General features: G+C 37.7%; 1 protein-coding gene across 1 annotated transcript in view; it reads left to right on the top strand.

The window, feature by feature from the left end:
- ST8SIA2 (ST8 alpha-N-acetyl-neuraminide alpha-2,8-sialyltransferase 2) overlaps positions 1 to 20,648 on the top strand; it is a 767,470-nt gene that overhangs the window by 542,391 nt on the left and 204,431 nt on the right. The window contains exon 5 of the mRNA XM_053717635.1: positions 8,678 to 8,971. Coding sequence (XP_053573610.1) covers positions 8,678 to 8,971 — 294 coding nt within the window. The remainder of the gene's footprint in view (positions 1 to 8,677; positions 8,972 to 20,648) is intronic.

Genomic DNA, 20,648 nt, shown 5'->3' with positions numbered 1-20,648 from the left:
TATATTTCCCTAACTGGCTTTAACAGATAACAAATGCAAAACAATAATGCAAATGGTGGGTGGAGTTTGGCTATTATAAAACAATCTCAGCAAACAATGTCATTTTGTTTAGACTACAGAAATATTTTGTAATTACAAAGTGCTTACTGTCCATTAAATAAAATGTACTTTACATTTCTCATGCAAAAAAATAAAAATAACATATTTAAGTACTGCACTTTGATATGCAATAAAAGTTTAAGTACAGTATCCCTTTAAGATACTTCCATAATTCTGGTTTGAAGTTCAGTTATAAACTTAGTCAATTTGCGGTTTAAACAATTTTATACTGCAAAATTGACTAAAGTTAAGAAATAAATTGTTACCAGATAGTTATCGGTTTAAAAATGTACTTTTGTGCCTGGCAGAAACTGTGCTGATAGTTTCCCCATTTAAAATACATTACACTGAAGTACAAAGAATCCTTTCCCTGGAGAGGAAATCTTACAATCTATTATTTTTCTAGTCTTAGAATAATAATACTTTATTTATTCATTACTGTATACTTTTAAGTCTACCATCACATGGGGTAGCACAGATAATTTGTTACTTTTGTGATCTCTTACTCTTATACCTTCCTTGTCTGTAGAATAAACTTATAGGAAACGTTTGGTAGAAAAATAATTAGTTTTGTCGTTCTATGCAGATAAAATACAATTAATTTCCCAATGGTTAAACAGCACAAATATGTATCACATACTAAGGTGTTAAATAATAGAAATGGTATTCAACCAATGAAATTTTTTTAAGCAAAGGGTTGTATTTTTATTAGCTGTAGGAAGCAGTGCCTTACATTACATATTGCCGTTTACTATATTCATCACAAAGGGAAGGTTTGTTTATGTGTTGTAAATAGCAGAGTTAATAGTACACAAATAAAAAATATAAAACATTTTTCCATCTTAATATGAGAAGAGTCCACGGCTTCATTCCTTACTTGTGGGAAATACTGAACCTGGCCACCAGGAGGAGGCAAAGACACCCCAGCCAAAGGCTTAAAATACTCCCCCAATCCCTCATCCCCAGTCATTCTTTGCCTTTCATCACAGGAGGTTGGCAGAGAAGTGTCAAGAAGATACAGAGTAGTTCCTTATGGAGGGTAGTACTCTTTGAAATGGGACTGGAGTTTTAAGTAGTCTTGTCAGCCTCTCAGTAAGAGCATTGGCAAGTGTTAGAGTCTGGAGATGCAGGGAGAGTCTCTGTGAACCCATCCAGACTCGTATTAACAGCTCCTAAGCAATCAGTGTTGACGAGTTTCACTGCCTGCTTCTATCACTCAAGTCCATGTCAGGGGCGATGCTACAAGACTATCAAACTTGAGAGGCTCTGTTTCTGTTCCACGGCATAGATTCCAGTAAGGGAATTATTGAACAGGAGGGATTAATCACATATTTTTAATATTGTGTTTATGGTGTGACCTGTGTGAGATGTGGCTCAGGCGGATGTTGGAACGTACAGGTTTTACTTTCACTTTGGAGCACTGCGCATGCCACTTAGGCTTGGCACACTTTTAGTGGTGCAGGGCGGTCCTGCATGGTGCACCATGTGACTGGGTGTGGTCACAGTGATTCTCTTCTTCCTGACCTGGCGGTGTCTGGAGACGAAGCAGTTTCTCTCTTGGGCTTGAGTCATAGGATGGTGGTGAATGCCCCAGCCATTGGGGATATAAAGGGTGCCATTTATCTTTAGTCCTTTTTATAAGCGCAAGCTATGGAGGGACTCTGATACTTTAGAGGGTACTCCCTCTTTACCTAAAGCTAATGCCTGTCTTTTATTGTGAGGAGGTCACAATATACCTGCCTGCTCAATTATGTTCTACATGCCTTGATAAAGTAATCTTATCAAAGAAAGCTAATATGTTTAGTACTACTGAGCCATCTACCTCTGAGGAGTCTCCGTCCCGTGAGGTGCGCACCCAAAATCATCTCCTAATACACATGCAGCTTCCCGTAGCACTCCTATTCCTCCATCTGGAGGGGCCCTTTTACCGCCATACTCTACGTGAACAGTTACAGACGGCAGTGTCTGGCTGCCTTTAGTGCTTTACCTCACACTGCTAAGCACAAGCGAAAGGTTAAATATTCCTTCTCAGGGGTCATCTACTAGCTTGGATTTATCCGATACAAGATTATCCAATGATGAAGATGCCTCTGATACTTCAGAGGATGCTCTTATTGGGTCAGAATAAAGCTGCCTCTAAGCCTCCAGCTGCAGAGGAACCAGACTTTAGATTTAGGATTGAACACTTACGCTTTCTGCTAAAGGAGGTGTTGGCTACTTTAGAGGTTCCAGAACCTAAGTTACCTGAGGAACCTTGCATTCCTAAATTAGATAAGGTCTACGAGGACAGGGTTGTACCACAGACTTTCCTGGTTCCTGTAAAGATGGCGAACATTATAAATAAATGGGAAAGACTTGGTTCTTCTTTTTCCCCTTCTTCCTTTAAGAAATTTGTACCGGTTCCGGACTCTCAGTTGGAGTTGTGGGGTTCTGTCCATAAGGTGGATGGTGCCATCTGCACACTTGCTAAATGCACTACTATACCACTTGAGGATAGTTTGTTGTGCCCATGGATAAGAAGCTGGAAACTCTATAAAGAAAAATGTTTTAGCATATTGGAAATATTTGTTTCCAACTAGCAGCGGCTTGTTGCGGGACCAGCTACCTACTTGTGAGACTCCTTATCTGAGTTGGGAAGGAGGTGGAGGGTCCCCTCAAACATGATCCTGGAAAGAATTAAGGCCTTAAGGGTAGCTAATTATTTTATTTGTGATGCAAATATGCAGATTATTTGCCTAAATGCCAAGTCAGCTTTTTTCTGTGCTAGCCCGTAGGGTACTCTGGCTGACATCTTGGTCTGCAGACATGACTTTGAAGTCTAGACTTCTTTCACTCTCATTCAAGGGAAAGATTCTCTTTGGTTCCAGGCCTTGACTCTATCATAACCATGGTTTACTCTAGGCAAAGGTTGCCTTTTTACCCGCAGGATAAGAAGAACAAGCCTAAGGGACAAGGTCCTAATTGTCGCTCCTTTCGTTCGGGACAAATCCCAACATTCAGCAGCCCTCTGCAAAGCCGGAGCAGTCCCAGGGAACGTGTGGAAACCTCCTCAGTCCTGGAATAAATCCAAGCAGAATAAGATGCCCGCCAAGTCAAAGTCGGCATGAAGGGGCGGCCCCCAATCCTGCTTTGTATATGGTAGGGGGCAGACTGTCACTCTTTTCAGAAGCTTGGTTTGGGGATGTGCAAGACCCGTGGGTTCTGGAGGTCATAGCTCAATGATACAGGATAGGTTTCAATGCTCATCCTCCCAGGGGCAGATTCCTCTCATCAAACCTGTCTTCAAGGCCAGAAAGAGAGAGTCTTTTCTAGGGTGTGTGAGGATTTCTCTGCCCTGGGGGTCATTGTACTGGTACCTTCAGCAGAGAGAAGTCTGTAAAACTACTCAAACCTGTTTGTGGTCCCAAAGAAGGAGGGTACTTTTCGTCGAATTCTGGACCTGAAATTTTAAACAAATTCCTGTCTGTCCCCTCATTCAAGATGGAGACAATAAGGTGCATTCTTTCGTCCAGGAAGGACAATTTATGACCACTATAGACCTGAAGGATGCCTACCTTCACATCCCTATACACAAGGAATACTTCAAGTTCCTAAGATTTGCGTTCCTGGACAAGCACTTCCAGTTCATTGCACTTCCGTTTGGTATAGCTACTGCTCCAAGAGTTTTTATGAAGGTTCTAGGGGCTCTGCTCGCAGTGGCCAGAACCAGAGGGATTGCAGTGGCAACCGTACTTAGATGATATTTTGGTTCAACGCACCGTCCTATCGACTAGCAAAGGACCATTCTAAAGCTCTTCTCTCTCTTCTTCGATCTCATGGATGGAAGATAAACTTAGAAAAGAGTTCTCTTATTCCCAGTACCCAGGGTGGAGTTCCTGGGTATGATAATAGATGCCATATCTATGAGAATATTTCTTACAGACCAGAGATGTTACAAGCTAACTTCCAATTGTCTTGCCCTCCAGACCTCCTTCAGGCCCTCTGTGGTTTGGTGTATGGAGATAATTGGACTCATGGTGTCCTGCATGGACATCATCACCTTTGCCAGATTCCATCTCAGACCTCTTCAGCTGTGCATGATGAGACATTGGAACAGCAATCATTCAGATCTGTCTCATCAGATTTCTCTGGACAGCCGGTTGAGAGAATCGATCTCCTGGTGGCTTTGTCAAGATCACCTGTCCCAAGGGACGCCCTTCTTGAGACCATCCTGGGAGATTGTGACTACGGATGCAAGTCTCTCAGGATGGGGAGCTGTTTGGGGTGCCAGGAAGGCGCAGGGCCTGTGGATTAGAGAGGAATCCCTCCTCCTGATCAACATCTTGGAGCTCCCTAGCAATGAGGGAATTATCTTGGATTCTGACATGGGTGGAGGTCCACAGCTGTTCACTGTCAGCAATCCACATTCCGGTTGTGGACAACTGGGAAGCGGATTTTCTCAGCAGACACTTTTATCTGGGGGGGGGGGAATGGTCTCTCCATCCCAAAGTGTTTGCGGAGATATGCAACAGGTGGGGGACGCCAGAGATAGATCTCATGGCATTTTGTTTCAATACCAAGCTACCCAGATATGGTTCAAGGTCCAGGGATCCTCAGGTGGAGCTAATAGATGCATTAGCAGTGCCTTGGAGGTTCAGGCTAATCTACCTTTTCCTGCCGTTATCACTCCTTCCTCATGTAGTGGCCCGCATCAAGCAGGAGCAGGCATCAGTGATACTGATTGCTCCATCATGGCTGCAATGGATGTGCTTCACAGATCTGGTGGGGAAGTCATCTTCTCCTCCATTGGAGGTTACCATGTTGCAGGGATCTGCTGGAACATGGTCCTTTTTGTTCATCAAAATCTAGATTCTCTGAGGCTGACTGCATGGAGATTTGAACGCTTAGTCCTAGCCAAGAGAGGTTTTTTCTGAAAGTTATTGATTCAAGCCTGTAAGCTGGTTACTTGTCGCATCTATCATAAGGTGTGGAGGACCTACTTATTCTGGTGTGAAGAGCATGGAGGATTTCCAGGATTCTCTCTTTTCTCCAGGAAAGTCTGAAGAAGGGCCTTTTGGCTAGCTCTCTTAAAGGGACATAATACTCATATGCTAAATCACTTGAAACTGATGCAGTATAACTGTAAAATGCTGACAGGAAAATATCACCTGAGCAATGCATCTTTGTGTAAAAAAAGGAAGATATTTTACCTCACAATCTCCTCAGCTCAACAGAGTAAGTTCAGTGTAAAAATGTATACTCAGCTGCTCCCAGCTGCAGGTAAAAAATAAAAAAAAAAAATGAAGAAATGAACTGCATCAACAGTGCTAAGGTCATGAACTCTTTTACTGTGATCTCATGATATTTAACTTAACTCTCATGAGATTTCATAGTAAACTTCCTTTAAACTGAATAGGGAAATAACATGAGAGTGCACGAGGTTCAACCCCTCAGCTGTCCCGGGACAGACATACTGATTTGCTGCTTAGAAGTCCTTTAAAATGGGATGTAGCTACTGAGGAACTTTTGAGGTAAAATAGCTTTCTTATTTACATAGAGATGTTCAGGTGATATTTTCTAGTCAGCATTTTACAGCTATGCTGCATCACTTTCAAGTGTTTCAACATTTGGGTATTATGGCCCTTTAAGGGACAGATTTTGACCCCATCTGTTTTACTGCACAATAGGCTCGCTGAGCTTCCAGACATCCAGTCTTTTGTTCAGACTCTGTCTAGAATCAGACCTGTGTTTCGACCTAGCGCTCCTCCTTGGAGTTTAAATCTTGTTCTTAAGGTTTTACAGAGGGCTCCGTTTGAGCCAATGCATGGCCTTGACATTAAAATTATTATCTTGGAAGGTTCTATTTTTACTGGCTATTGCCTCGGCACGCAGAATCTCTGAGATAGCTGCCTTGCAATGTGAGCCCCTTACCTAGTATTCCATGCTGATAAGGCTACTCTTTGTACTGGGTTAGGTTTTCTTCCCAAGGTTGTTTCTGATCGCAACATCAATCAGGAGATTGTTGTTCCTTCCTTGTGTCCTAGCCATTCTTCTTTGAAGGAATGGTTTCTTCCTAACTTGGATGTGGTTCGGGCCTTGAAGTTCTATCTTCAAGCCACTAAGGAGTTTAGACAGACTTATACTTTGTTGCCTATTCTGGGAAGCATAAGGGTCAGAAAGCCTCGTCTGCTTCCTTGTCTTTTTGGTTGAGAAGCATTATTTGCTTAGCTTATGAAACAGCGGGGCATAAGCCTCCTCAGAGGATTAAGGCTCATTCTACTAGAGCAGTGGCTTCCTCTTGGGCCTTCAAGAATGAGGCATATATGGAGCAGATTTGTAAGGCAGCTACCTGGTCCTCCAATATTTTACAAGTTTTACATTTTTGCATCGGCTAAAGCATCTTTTGGTAGAAAGGTTTTGCAGGCTGTGGTGCCCTCAGAATAGGGTCCGCATCTCTTTTTACCTTCCCATTTCATTCAGTGTCCTCTAGAGCTTGGGTATATGTTTCCCACATGTAAGGAATGAAGCCATGGACTCTCCTCATATTAAGATGGAAATCATCAATTATGCTTACCAGATAATTTCCTTTCCATCTGTATGAGGAGAGTCCACGGCCCCCGCACGTTTTCTCCGTTGGGTGGACCAACATTTTTTTGTTCTGTTGGCACCATTTATACCCTGATATTTCTCCTACTGTTCCTTGTTCCCTCAGCAGAATGACTGGGGGGATGAGGGGAGTGGGGGAGGTATATAAGCCTTTGGCTAGGGTGTCTGACTCCTCCTGGTGGCCAGGTTCAGTATTTCCCACAAGTAAGGAATGAAGCAGTGGACTCTCCTCATACAGATGGAAAGGAAAATATCTGGTAAGCATAATTTATGTTTTTCTGATACTATGCTCCATTAAAATACATAAATATAATTATTATCAATGAAGTATTGTACAGAGATTCCTCTAGTAATATTATTAGGCTATAAAATGATTTGTAATGTAAGTTACAATCCAGAACACTGTAGATAACAGACAAACCTACAAATATATCCTGAAGCACAAAGCCGGAATGGTATTTGTGCATTAAAGGATTAAACACTAATTACAAAATAATTGTGAAATTAGCAGTGTTGGCACTAACATTTGTTTATGACTAGATTTTGGAAAGAGAATTGATTTTTTTTAAAGAATGCTATTTGTTAGAATATTCTACTATTTTCTGGCCGTATTACCAGGGTCTTTGCTTTACAAGTTGCTGGCACACAGTGTTAAATACAAAATATAACGAAGACAAGGAAATATTCTTACCACACACTTTTACAGTATTATGTCAAAGATTGTTGTATCACAAACAGACAGAGAAATGTGTTTTAATTATTTTGTCTTTTTCTTAGAATGATAGGATCAGCAGCATTTACTGTAATAGAGAGGGACACATAAAACAAAAATTACAGCCTTTTAAAATAAAAAATACTTAATTGCATGAATATTTTCACTTAACGTCTAGAATCAAACAGATGCATAGAGTAAGTACATGCACATTTTACTACAGTAAGCATTTATATGAGTGTAAGTCAAAATTCTATTTTCATGCTCAAAAAAAGAAATTCAACAGATAAGAGCAATCTATAGTTTAATGCATATGGACATGTTATTTTCTCAAATAGTAAACTCTCTGCTACACTTGAATGTCATGTAAAAGTTTGTATGTTTGCATGAAATCCATACAAAGGATTGTGCCTGGGCACAGAAACTACATGGAAGTTTGACATTTGAGGTTTCTAAGGGAAAATAATATTTATCTATCTATTGTAGGTGTCTGGAATTGCTCTTTTTATGCGACTGTTACAAATAGTTGTGGTTTTTGGAAGCTGTGATAAAGAATCTGTGCCATATCTTTGTATGTCATTGTCTTGCCTAAGTTGGCTCAGTTTTCTTCATTGCTTAGAATGTAATTCTCCACGTTTTGTAGTGTGTTTATGTATGGGTTTGTGTGAACAAGACAACTCTGCATGGTTTATAGCAAACCCAGATGATATCGCTGCCTGAAGTGTAAAAAAAAAAAGGCAACACTCAATGCATCTGGGGGAGTACTGGTAAATAAAACATATGTATGCTATTTCTACCATTACATGGGATTTTAAATAGAAGGTGTCCATATTTCATGTGCATTTCACAAATATTTGCCACTGTGGTTGATTATGAAAGAGTCTTAAAGGGCACAATTCCTACAAAACCAAGAACAATATTGATGAAAGAAAAGGAACCAGATTTTTTTAACCAATGACACATGTAATTATTAAACTGTCATTCTAGCTATAACACCAGGTGCACTTTGATCGTTATAAAATAAATGACTCCATGTGTGCTGGATAACCATTGCAATACCATGATAAACTGTTTATAAAAGCCAGTTAAAAAATAATCTCATAGTGATTAAAAAAAACTTCTTATAATCACTACTTAATTTGCCAAATAAGCTTTAGAACTTTTTTAATGTAAACCTGCAATTTCTATGCAGTCCTTGTTTGCATCCATGTATATGTGTATATATGCATGTATGTAAGTATATATGCATAATACTATTATGTTTACATGCCATATCTGTAGGTGTAATTTGGCTCCTGTTGGGGAATATGCTCAAGATGTTGGCTTGAAAACCAACTTGGTAACAATGAACCCTTCAGTGATACAGCGTGCCTTTGAGGATCTTGTCAACGACACATGGAAAGAGAAATTCTTGCAGCGCCTCAAGAGCCTGAATGAAAGCATTCTATGGATTCCAGCGTTTATGGCTAAGGGTGGAGAGGAACGAGTAGAATGGGTGAATGACCTCATTATTAAGCATCACATCAACGTGCACACAGCCTACCCTTCCCTGCGACTTCTCCACGCTGTACGAGGGTAAATATATCTCTTATATTCCAAGAAGTGGCATATAAACCAAAGGAAAAATATAATCATTAGGTCACATAGCTTGTTTCCCCCTCTATAGGTATTTGCCCTTAAGCTAAGCATTTTATGTAGTGACATGCAAATGATGCTTGATTATTACCTGTTGGCCTTTATACATACATCAATTAGATATATAGATAATATTAGAGAGTATGAAATAAGCCCTGACATAGAAATAAAATGCCTTAAAACCCATTTCTTTTAATAATCCCACAGTATAAAACTGGTCTCCTGCTACTGCAGTAGAAAGCTGAAGTAACATTACATATAGAGATCAATGTATAGATTGTAATCAAGACTTAATAATAGAGCTGCTGATAAAAAAATGTCAGCAAATTATTAGTTATATTATTTTTGCAAGTAATGTATGCTTCAACTTGAAACTGATCAATTGACTAGGTAATGCTTGAAAATGCCCGGAAAGGTCACAACCATTGTTCTGCCATATGATAATATTTCTAGGTTTATGAATAGATACAGTATTCAGATAGAGCATGCAATTTTAAGCAACTTTCAAATTTACTCCTACTATAAAATTTTCTTCGTTCTCTTTATATCTTTATTTAAAAAGCAGGAATTTAAAGCTTTGGAGCCAGCCCATTTTAGGTTCAGCACCCTGGTTTGCAATTGCATATTGGTGGCTACATTTAGCAAACCAATAAGCAAGCATAACCCAGGTTCTCAACCACAAATGGGCCAGCTCTTAAGCTTTACATTCCTGCTTTTTAAAAAAAAAAAAAAAAAAAAATAGCAAGAGAACGAAGAAAATTTTATAATAGGAGTAAATCAGAAAGTTGTTTAGAATTGCATGCTCTATTTGAATCATTAAAGAAAAAAAAAATTGTGTTTCCTTTAATCTATTTTCATTTAATGTTTGCTGCAGTTAATAGGTAAGTGTAGCTGTTTTGTGTACTAGATACACTACTTCCCTTTACTATGATGCAGAAGATATGTATTTCACAGTTTCAGCTCAGGACAAAGGCTTTTTCTGTGAGTTTATGTATATAAGTATGTGTCTCTCATATTCTATTTATTGCAAATAGTAGATTCATTACAGATAGGATTGTACATAACCATAACCCTTTGAATTTATTCCCTTCCAAAGAACATGGAATTAAGGTTCCTTCCTTCAAACACCAAGATACATGGATTGTTTAGAATTAGCACCCCTATAAATAACATAATAGTCTGATACAATATGACATTAGGATACAAACTGTAATTAAGATGCAATTTAGTTTATTTAGTTCATTACCATCAATTCATTTCTAAATTACCTTTTAATTTCTGGTTGATGCACATGCACAAGTTAAATTGCAGTGCACTTCATATGCATATAGGTGGCGATCTAGATTACTGAAAAAGGGGAAAAGCAATAGGTTGGGGAAATCAGTTGCAGCTTTATTAATGTCTAAGTTGCACCTCCAAGAGATTTGCTTCCCTTCTTTCCATAATTTTTACTAAAAAAACTTTAAATATTTTTCCTCTTTTTCTAAAAGTGCACATGGCAGGCTCCACTAGTTTAACATTGACACATATCTGTCCCTAATTAGATTCAGAAAAGATAATGGCCCCTATTTATCAAAGTCTGGCGGACCTGATCCAACAGTGCGGATCAGGTCCGCCAGACCTCGCTGAATACAGAGAGCAATACGCTCTCCGTATTCAGCATTGCACCAGCAGCTCACAAGAGCTGCTGGTGCAACACCGTCCCCTGCAGACTCGCGGCCAAAAGGCCGCCAGCAGGGGTGTCAATCAACACGATCATACTCGATCGGGTTGATTTCTGGCGATGTCTGTCCGCCTGCTCAGAGCAGGCGGACAGGTTATGGAGCAGCGGTCTTTGTGACCGCTGCTCCATAATTGCTGTCTGAAGACTCGCCAAGCTCCTTTCGGAGCTTGATAGATAGGCCCCAATAAGTTTACAATCTGCTTAACAGCTAAGATTTTGACTTTGTTGACATAATGAACATTGTTAGTCTTGACTTCTCCAGTAACAAGTATGGTTTGGTTTCTTCAAAAAAACAAGGCAAGTGGTAGGAGGAGTTCAACTACCGAAAAACAAGTACAATTTGGGGGCTCCCACTATATTTTGTAACAAGGTTATAGAAAATATGTGTATTGTGTATATAAAATAATGTGACAATAAGCAAAAATAATTGGCCACTGTAAATAAAATAAAGTAATATGCCAGTTAGCGACAAGTAATCAATAGTATATGCGAATATCCATAATCACATTTGTATATAGATGTAAGGTCAAATGTCCTAGGATCACATGTGATTCCTCCACAGGCTGCGCTACAAAAACGGTCAGGCAAACCTTCAATAGCGACAAAGAAACAAACAGGAGGCGCCTCATGGTATAGTAATTAATATGAATATTATATAAATAATTTGAAGAAATCCACTCATGACTATTAAAACACTAAGGGCCAGATTACAAATGGAGCAGTATTTAACGCTCCCGCTTGAGCGTTAACTCCGCTAGAAGTAATCTTTTTTGCACACTTCAGAGTTCTTATTACAAGATGAAAGTAAAAATGTTATGCTTCGGCGCTAACCAGGCGCAAGTAAAAAGTCAAACTTAGAATATTGCAGACGCGATAACATATTCCCCAATAGAAGTCAATGGAGTAAAAAAAAAAAAAAGTGTAAAAAACATCCTACTCGCATGCAAACCCGATTGCATATACACTATGCACTATCCTGACATGAAAATATTAATATTTCACATTCCAATGTTCTGCACATAGAAGAATATGTTCTATTTATTCATAAATACATATTTCTACATATATCTGATGGTATTTTGGTAAGATAGATATCTATCTATATATACACAAACACATATACACAATGATTATATATATTTATTTATATGTGTATAAATATGTATTTATATATTTATTTACAGATATATATACACACACATATAAACACATATATATATATGTACACACATTTCCAGTTAAGTAGATGAAAACACGAAAAAGCATATTGTTGTAATATTCCAATGTTCTCCATGTACTCTGCTATGATATTTAGACATATAAATGTCTTTGTCTCTATGTTAAAGCCCTTTGCCTGCCTTTTTTTCCCATAATACCAGAGACCTTATATCTTTGATTCCTTATAATTTTGGAGTGCAATAATAATATTAAGTTGTTTATTAGAAAGTGTTATTATATGAGTGTAACTGTACTCTAATGTATTTTTGATGTGTTTTGTGATACTGTTTTGTTTTGAGAAACAGTTAACTCGGTGGGCTTTGTAAGCACTATCTTAGTGCTTTAATACACAAGTGGATTTTCCCCCTTTATTTATATAATATTCATATCAATTACTACACTAGGAGCTGCCTCCTGTTTGTTGTGGCTAAGTGCAGCAAATAGGGTGTTAATGCATTAAAATGTACGTTACCTAACAGCATATTAATTTATTGCACAATTGCAGAAAAAGGACAGGGTATTTATTGTATCTTTACCCAAGCCAAGTTCTACTAATCTTAGAACATGGAACTTATAATAAAACAGCAGCTCCATATTTTTTTAATTCTTTGTTTTAAATATCAGATATATTTACTTTGCATGCACCACAAGAGTTTTATTTCATATGGTTTCATTTTCACAAAATGGAGAATTTGAACTATAACAAAAGTAGTGCATCAACAGATTACCATCATAATGTAGAAGCTTAGCACATAAGAAAACATAGGCTAGATATCTAACAAGTGACAAAAGTGAGCTATTTAAACAAAATGCAAGCCCCCTCTTTTAACAATAATGGCTCCTTCCAACAACACAAAAAAGAAAGCTACTATTAACAACAATTAATGTTATAAATACAGCATCTACTCAGTCACTAATAGTCCAAATAGCACTATATTTTTAGTGCCTACCAAAACACTTGTGAACCAATTGGGAAGTTAATTATTTGCCATCGCATTATAAAGTTACGCTATGTGGCGCCCCTTTGTTTGTCTATTTCAGAAAATTATTTAGTCACATCCCATACTGTTTGAAGTGAAGCTGCCTGCAGCAAACTCGCTCTTTAGAAACTCTCCCAAAGATACTTATTACCTCAATTTAAATGAGTGCAATAGCTCCTGAACTCTTTTATATGTAAATATTTGCATTTTTATATTTTTTATTTTTTTTTATTGATTTATTTCAGAGTGATCTTTTCAGACAATATTACCTGCGTTTATAATAGTCAATTTCTTTTAATGTATTCTCTACCTGTTATTGCACACATGCTTACAAGTATAACATGATATGACAAGCATGAAAAAGAACAATCTTTGTTAAAGGTTTGTACTATTTTAATTATAAAACAGGTCTTTTGTTGCATGGAAAATATATAGTACATTATTCTTTAAAGGAAAGACAACACACATGACATATTTAATGGTAGCATCATTTGACTTAATAATGTTTTACTAATTGTAATTCAACTAGTTTGTTTATGGCTTCACTTTCTTCTTCCTTTAAAAAAGGGACATGAAACCCCACAATGTTCTTTTGTGATTCAGACAGAGCATACACTTTTTGGAAAATGTCTAATTTACTTATATTATCAAATTTGCATAATAACAATGTTATTCTTTGTTGAAGAGATCGCTAGCTAGGTGTCCGGAGCACAGCATGACAGGAAATAGTGCTGCCATCTAGTGCTCTTGCAAATGGATAACATTCTTGCAAAACTGCTGCCATATAATGCTCCAGAGATGTGCACACTCCTGAAGTTACATCCCTGCTTTTCAACAAAAGATACCAAACGTACATAGACAATTTGTTTAAAATTGCATGCTCTATCTCCATCGTGAAATATTTGTGTGTTTCATGTCCCTTTAAGGATCACTTGACTAATTTTAATTTATATTGCATATAAAAAAAAGCTCTCAACATTTGTTAACACTGGGATGTTTGTACTTTTTTTTTAATTATTAAAGTTAAATTGCCTTTCCTAACTTTGCTATAACCAGAAAAACTTTCCCTTCCACCATCAAAACCACTATGTATGGGTAAGCTGTTATATTAGGATTGTAATTGAAAAAAATACACCATCACTCTGAACATAGCACACAGAGGAGACCATATACAGATAGGACTGAAGAATTGTATTTACCTCAAAAAATCTGTAGCAATATGAACATCAACCAATGCAATATGAATGAGGAAGAGGTATTCACTGATATCTCTTACTGACACCTACAATAAAAAGACTGCTCACTTCTGCTTGAAGCTCTGGTTTAGACATAACCAAAATCATGATGAATGGGACATGATCCAATCTACATTTTGTAAACATAATCCAGTCCACAGATCCATGGAACATGGAATTATTGCAGACTGAAAGATTAGAAACTAACAGATGACAGTTTAGCTAAAACTGATTTCTCAAGAGGTAAAAACTTGTTCAGCATAGAACACAAGGACAATACAGGGAAGTTACTATATTTTCCTTCAAATATAATGTTCATGACCAGAAAATTATTCATAATTTTGAAATTGTAATTTATGAGTTGATTAAAAACGGAAGCCATGCATAAACTTTTGAATGGATCAGAATAAAATACACAAAACTAAGGGCCAGATTAGAAGTGGAGCGTTCCCACTCGAGCGTAGAAGTAAGCTTTTTGCGCGCGCTCATGTAACAAGTTAACAGTAAACTGTTTTTCGCTCACTCGCACGCTAACATCACAAGCTTAAAAAGTCAGACTTCAAATATTGCGCAAACCCGATTGTATATTATCAAGTGTGCTAACTCTATATGAAAATATTAATATTCTTCACATAGAAGAATATGTTCCATTAATTCATTAATTATATATATATATATATATATATATATATATATATATATATATAAACACACAGAAAAAGTCCAGCACTCACTAACAAGCTCTCAACTAAGATAAAAAGCAGCAATGGAAGAATTAGTTACCGCATCTGGCCAAATGGGAAAAGCTCAGGTACCTCGTCAAGGTTTCTTCCAAATAAACCTGGGTCCCTAAACAACCACATAATGCAGGCTCACAATCAAACAACTGTGAAAAAATGGAGGGGGCACAGGCGTATGTAATTTCCCAAACATATACAAAACATGGGTGGGGTCAGCACTCTCAGGCTGGACCGGGTACACATCCTATGACCCTGCAACATGCACAGCCCTGGGTGCAAACCAGCACTCTCAGGAAGTTGCACTGTTACCAGAGCCACAGGCAGTTAACCCCAGTCAGGCCTGGGTGCAAGGCCCAAACAAGGAAAATTACAAAAAATAATATTTTTTAATATAAACACACAGAAAAAGTCCAGCACTCACTCACAAGCTCTCAACCAAGATAAAACGCAGCATTGCTGCTTTTTATCTTAGTTGAGAGCTTGTGAGTGAGTGCTGGACTTTTTTCTGTGTGTTTATATCAAAAAAATATTTTTTGTAATTTTCCTTGTTGGACTTTTCTGTGTGTTTATATTAAAAAATATTATTTTTTGTAATTTTCCTTGTTTGGGCCTTGCACCCAGGCCTGACTGGAGTTAACTGCCTGTGGCTCTAGTAACGGTGCAGCTTCCTGAGAGTGCTGGTTTGCACCCAGGGCTGTGCATGTTGCAGGGTCATAGGATGTGTACCCGGTCCAGCCTGAGAGTGCTGACCCCACCCATGTTCATATTCTGCTATGAGCATAACATTGGAATGTGAAATATTTACAGTGAATACACAGTATAACACTTTATTAAAAAGGAATATTGCATAAATATACTTTTATATGCAAAGGGTTCTAATGCACATATATATATATATATATCTCCATGTTAAAGACCTTTGACTGCCTTTTTTGAGACCTCATATCTTTGAGCCCTTATAACTTTTTTGTGCAATATATATATATATATATATATATATATTTTATATTAGATATTGTTATTCTGAGTGTAACTGTATTTTGTAATGTATTTTGTGAGACTTTTTTCAATGAAACAGTTAAACAAACGCGTGTTAAAATATCAATTGTGCTCAAGTGGTCACTTTCAACTTGAAATATATGCGAAAAACCCAAAGTGTGCAAACACCCACGATGAACCCCTTTTCGTTTACTTGTAACTGTTTGTGCAACACTCGTAATCTAGCCCTAAATCTTTATATATGTCACTGGTTGATAAGAGAGAGAAAATAAATATTTTTCATAGCCTTTTGGAAATAAATTAGACCTTTATATCCAATCGAAAAAAATAATAATTCTGTAGTAATGTCATCAGATTAATTGGCTTCAGTAACATAATTTATGAACTATACAAACAGAGCATAATAAATATAAATCAGTGGCTCAAACATAGTTTAAATATTTAATGGGACAGAAACAATAAAAGCCTCTTCAGTCTCTCTAAACTCAATACTCCCAATGCTATTCTACAGATTCAATTTACTAATGAATGAGCTTTGGTGGGATAATAAGTTGCATAGAATAATACAATAACAAAGAAGCTGAATAGTTGTCATGTTCCGATGTATATGCGCTCAGGACACAGACCCTCAAGGCAGTGGTAGGGAATTGGAGACATTGACCTGGGGAAGAGCATCCTGGACGTGTATAGATGATACTCTGTGATTCATAGTTGCAAGAAGTTATTGTAGTATTCATGGAAAGTGAAACATTTGTATACAATATATTCTGGCTTCAATAGAAACATAAATTGATACTGTGAATTATAGTTAATAGGAGTAGCTGCAGGATTCATGAGTGAAAAAATATAGCAATGTAAGATGTTCAGGCTTCAGAATAAACTGGTAGAAGATTGACTCATAGATGCAAAGGTTTGTTGTAGGTTCACAGTACATAATATTATATAGAGCTGTATGTCAGTAATAAGCAGAGCAGCACAGGTGATAGACAAGTTGCAAGTTTAAGGCATTAAATACTGTTTGAGCATATATTGGAGAATCAAAGGAAAGATGTTTAACTGAATTCTGAATATATTAACATATTTGGAGGAGGATATTTCAGCTATGACAACTTGCAGCAGAGAATAGTTATAAAGTTCTGAGTAAGAAGCTGTTGTAGTAATTAGTGATTATAACCAAATGCATACTTATAATTTAGAATAAAGTTCAGAGTTTGTTAAGTAGCAGTGTCCAGGAAACAAAATGGATTTATATGGATACTTACGATTAGATGATTTTAAGCATAGCTGAAAGGAAAGGCTGTAGTTTGAATATGCTAGTAAAATCCATGCAGGAACAGTCACAGACCTCTGTTGTTCTAGAACAAAACTTTACAGCTAATGCAATGTACATTAGGCCTGAAATGGTTTAAAAAGAGGCTAAGGGAATCAGGTGCATGAATGATTAATTAGGCAGGTAAGTTGAATGCAGATACTCCTCAAACAGTATGCAGGGAAGGCAGTCTTAAAGGGACAGTGATATCAGGCAAGCATATGTTATAATAGTTTGATAGTATATATAGCCCAGTAATTCTTCATTAACCTCAATAAATATAAAAAAATTAAAAACAACAAAAAAAGCCAAAAGAATAATTAATACTTATTCTTCATTTATTGATTGCATATAAACTGTGCATTATATTAGAAGCATATACAGTATCTCACAAAAGTGAGTACACCCCTCACATTTTTGTAAATATTGTATTATAGCTTTTCATGTGACAACACTGAAGAAATGACACTTTGCTACAATGTAAAGTAGTGAGTGTACAGCCTCCATATAACAGTGAAAATTTGCTGTCCAAAATAACTCAACACACAGCCATTAATGTCTAAACCGTTGGCAAAAAAGGGAGTACACCCCTAAGTAGAAATGTCTAAATTGGGCCCAATTAGCCATTTTCCCTCCCCTGTGTCATGTGACTCTTTAGTGTTACAAGGTCTCAGGTGTGAATGGGGAGCAGGTGTGTTAAATTTGGTGTTATCGCTCTCACACTTTCTCATACTGGTCACTGGAAGTTCAACATGGCACCTCATGGCAAATAACTATCTGAGGATCTGAAAAAAAGAATTGTTGCTCTACATAAAGATGGCCTAGGCTATAAGAAGATTGCCAAGACCCTAAAACTAAGCTGCAGCATGGTAGGCAAGACCATACAGCGGTTTCACAGGGCAGGTTACACTCAGAACAGGCCTTGCCATGGTCAACCAAAGAAGTTGAGTGCACATGCTCAGCGTCATATCCAGAGGTTTTCTTTGGGAAATAGACATATGAGTGCTGTTAGCATTGCTGCAGAGGTTGAAGGGGTGGGGCTCAGCCTATCAGTGCTCAGACCATATGCTGCAGCCTGCATCAAATTGCTCTGCATGGCTGTCGTCCCAGAAGGAAGCATCTTCTAAAGATGATGCACAATAAAGCCTGCAAACTGTTTGCTGAAGACAAGTTTAAAACAAGTTGGAACCATGTCCTGTGGTCTGATGAGACCAAGATAAACTTATTTGGTTCAGATGGTGTCAAGCGTGCGTGCGGCAACCAGGTGAGAAGTACAAAGACAAGTGTGTCTTGCCTACAGTCAAGCATGGTGGTGGGAGTGACATGGTCTGGGCCTGCATGAGTGCTGCCGGCACTGGGGAGCTACAGTTCATTGAGGGAACCATGAATGCCAACATGTACTGTGACATACTGAAGCAGAGCATGATCCCCTCCCTTCAGAGACTGGGCCGCAGGGCAGTATCCCAACATTATTATGACCCCAAACACACCTCCAAGACGACCACTGCCTTGCTAAAGAAGCTGAAGGTAAAGGTGATGGAAAGGCCAAGCATGGCTCCAGACCTAAACCCTATTGAGCATATGTGGGGCATCCTCAAACGGAAGGTGGTGGAGCGCAAGGTCTCTAAAATCCACCAGCTTTGTGATGTCATCATGGAGGAGTGGAAGAGGACTCCAGTGGCAACCTGTGAAGCTCTGGTGAACTCCATGAGGATTAAGGCAGTGCTGGAAAATAATGGTGGCCACACAAAATATTTTCACTTTGGACCCAATTAGTACATTTCCACTTAGGGGTGAACTCCCTTTTGTTGTTAATGGTTTAGACATTAATGGCTGTGTGTTGAGTTATTTTGAGGGGACAGCAAATTTACACTGTTATACAGGCTGTACACTCACTACTTTACATTGTAGCAAAGTGTCATTTCTTCAGTGTTGATACATGAAAAGATATAATAAAATATTTACAAAACTGTGAGGTATATGACACCCACATTTTTCTTTTTGTGATTGAGATAGAGCTTGTGATTTTAAAAGCCTTTCCAATTTACTTCTTTTATCTAATTTGCTTCCTTCTTTTGCTATCATTTGTTGAACAGAAAACTTAGGTAGGCTCAGGAGCAGCAAAGCACTACTGGGAGATAGATGCTGATTGGTGGGTGCACATATATCTGCCTGTTATCATTGGCTTACATTATGTGTTCATCTAGCTCCCATTAGTTCACTACTGCCCCCTCAACAAAGGATACCATAAGATCAAAGCAAATTTGATCATATAAGTAAATTGGAAAGTTGTTTAAAATTGTATAATCTATCTGAATCATGGCAGTAACATTCTGGGTTTTATGTCCCTTTAACAATTCCAAAAATCTATCCAGTGAAAAAATACTTTATGTCCATGCTTCTGTTGAGCAGTGGCCATCTTGTAAAGGCCCCCAATGTATTTTTAATAGGATGTGGTCTCCCTACTGCTGCCCCCTGCTGTTTCCCTTAGCGTATCACACCCATAGCGTGTCACTGTGCAACAAGTCACAGCCCTAAAGCTAGCCCAGGCTTGCTTTCTGTTTTGTTAATTGCCATAATGCAGAATTAGCTAAATGGTAAATATATCAATGTAGCTGATAAAGTGTGAAGGATAACCACAACAGTTACATTTGCTAAGAAAAGCATACTGCTGTTAAAAGCATATAAAGTAAGATAATGAATATTACAAACAAATTGTGCTATTATGAAGTATGCCAGTTAAAGTATAACATGCCAAAAAGTTACAAGTAAAGAATTTAGCTAAATGAATATGCCAGCTTGAAGTGTGCCAATGAAACTGTGTCACATTTTAAGCAGCCAGATAAACATTTTGAATCATTTTTCTATAAATCACAAATTAAACAGTGCGTGTGTGTCTTTGTAGTGAGTCTAGTGTGCAGTGCATAATCCTGTGTCATTTTTGTAATTATACACTGCATCTGCAATGAGTAACTGAGGATGTTTAAATATGTTCCAAAAACAAAATATATATATCCAACTACTAGATTTTTATGATAGTGCTAACATCCAAAGCTGTTTTTTTTTTTTTTTAAACGTGGGATAGTGAACCCAATTTTTTTTTCTTTCGTGATTCAGATAGAGCATGCAATTTTAAGCAGCTTTCTAATTTACCCCTATTTATACCCTATTTTTACCCTATATTTATATATAATTTTCTTCATTCTCTTGCTATCTTTATTTGAAAAAGAAGAACCCTGGACAGCAGGTTCTGAATTTATCCACCAATCAGCAAGAACAACCCAGGTTGTTCACTAGAAATGGGTGCTTTTCAAATAAAGATACCAAGATTATGAAGACCATTTGCGAATAGGAGTAAATTAGAAAGTTGCTTTAAATTACATGCTCTATCTGAATCGCAAACGAAAAAATTT

This window comes from Bombina bombina, chromosome 6 (assembly GCF_027579735.1).
Source record: "Bombina bombina isolate aBomBom1 chromosome 6, aBomBom1.pri, whole genome shotgun sequence".
Taxonomy (NCBI): Eukaryota; Metazoa; Chordata; class Amphibia; order Anura; family Bombinatoridae; genus Bombina; species Bombina bombina.
Note: the sequence above shows the minus strand (reverse complement) of the source record. Positions and strands in the feature narration are given on the sequence as shown.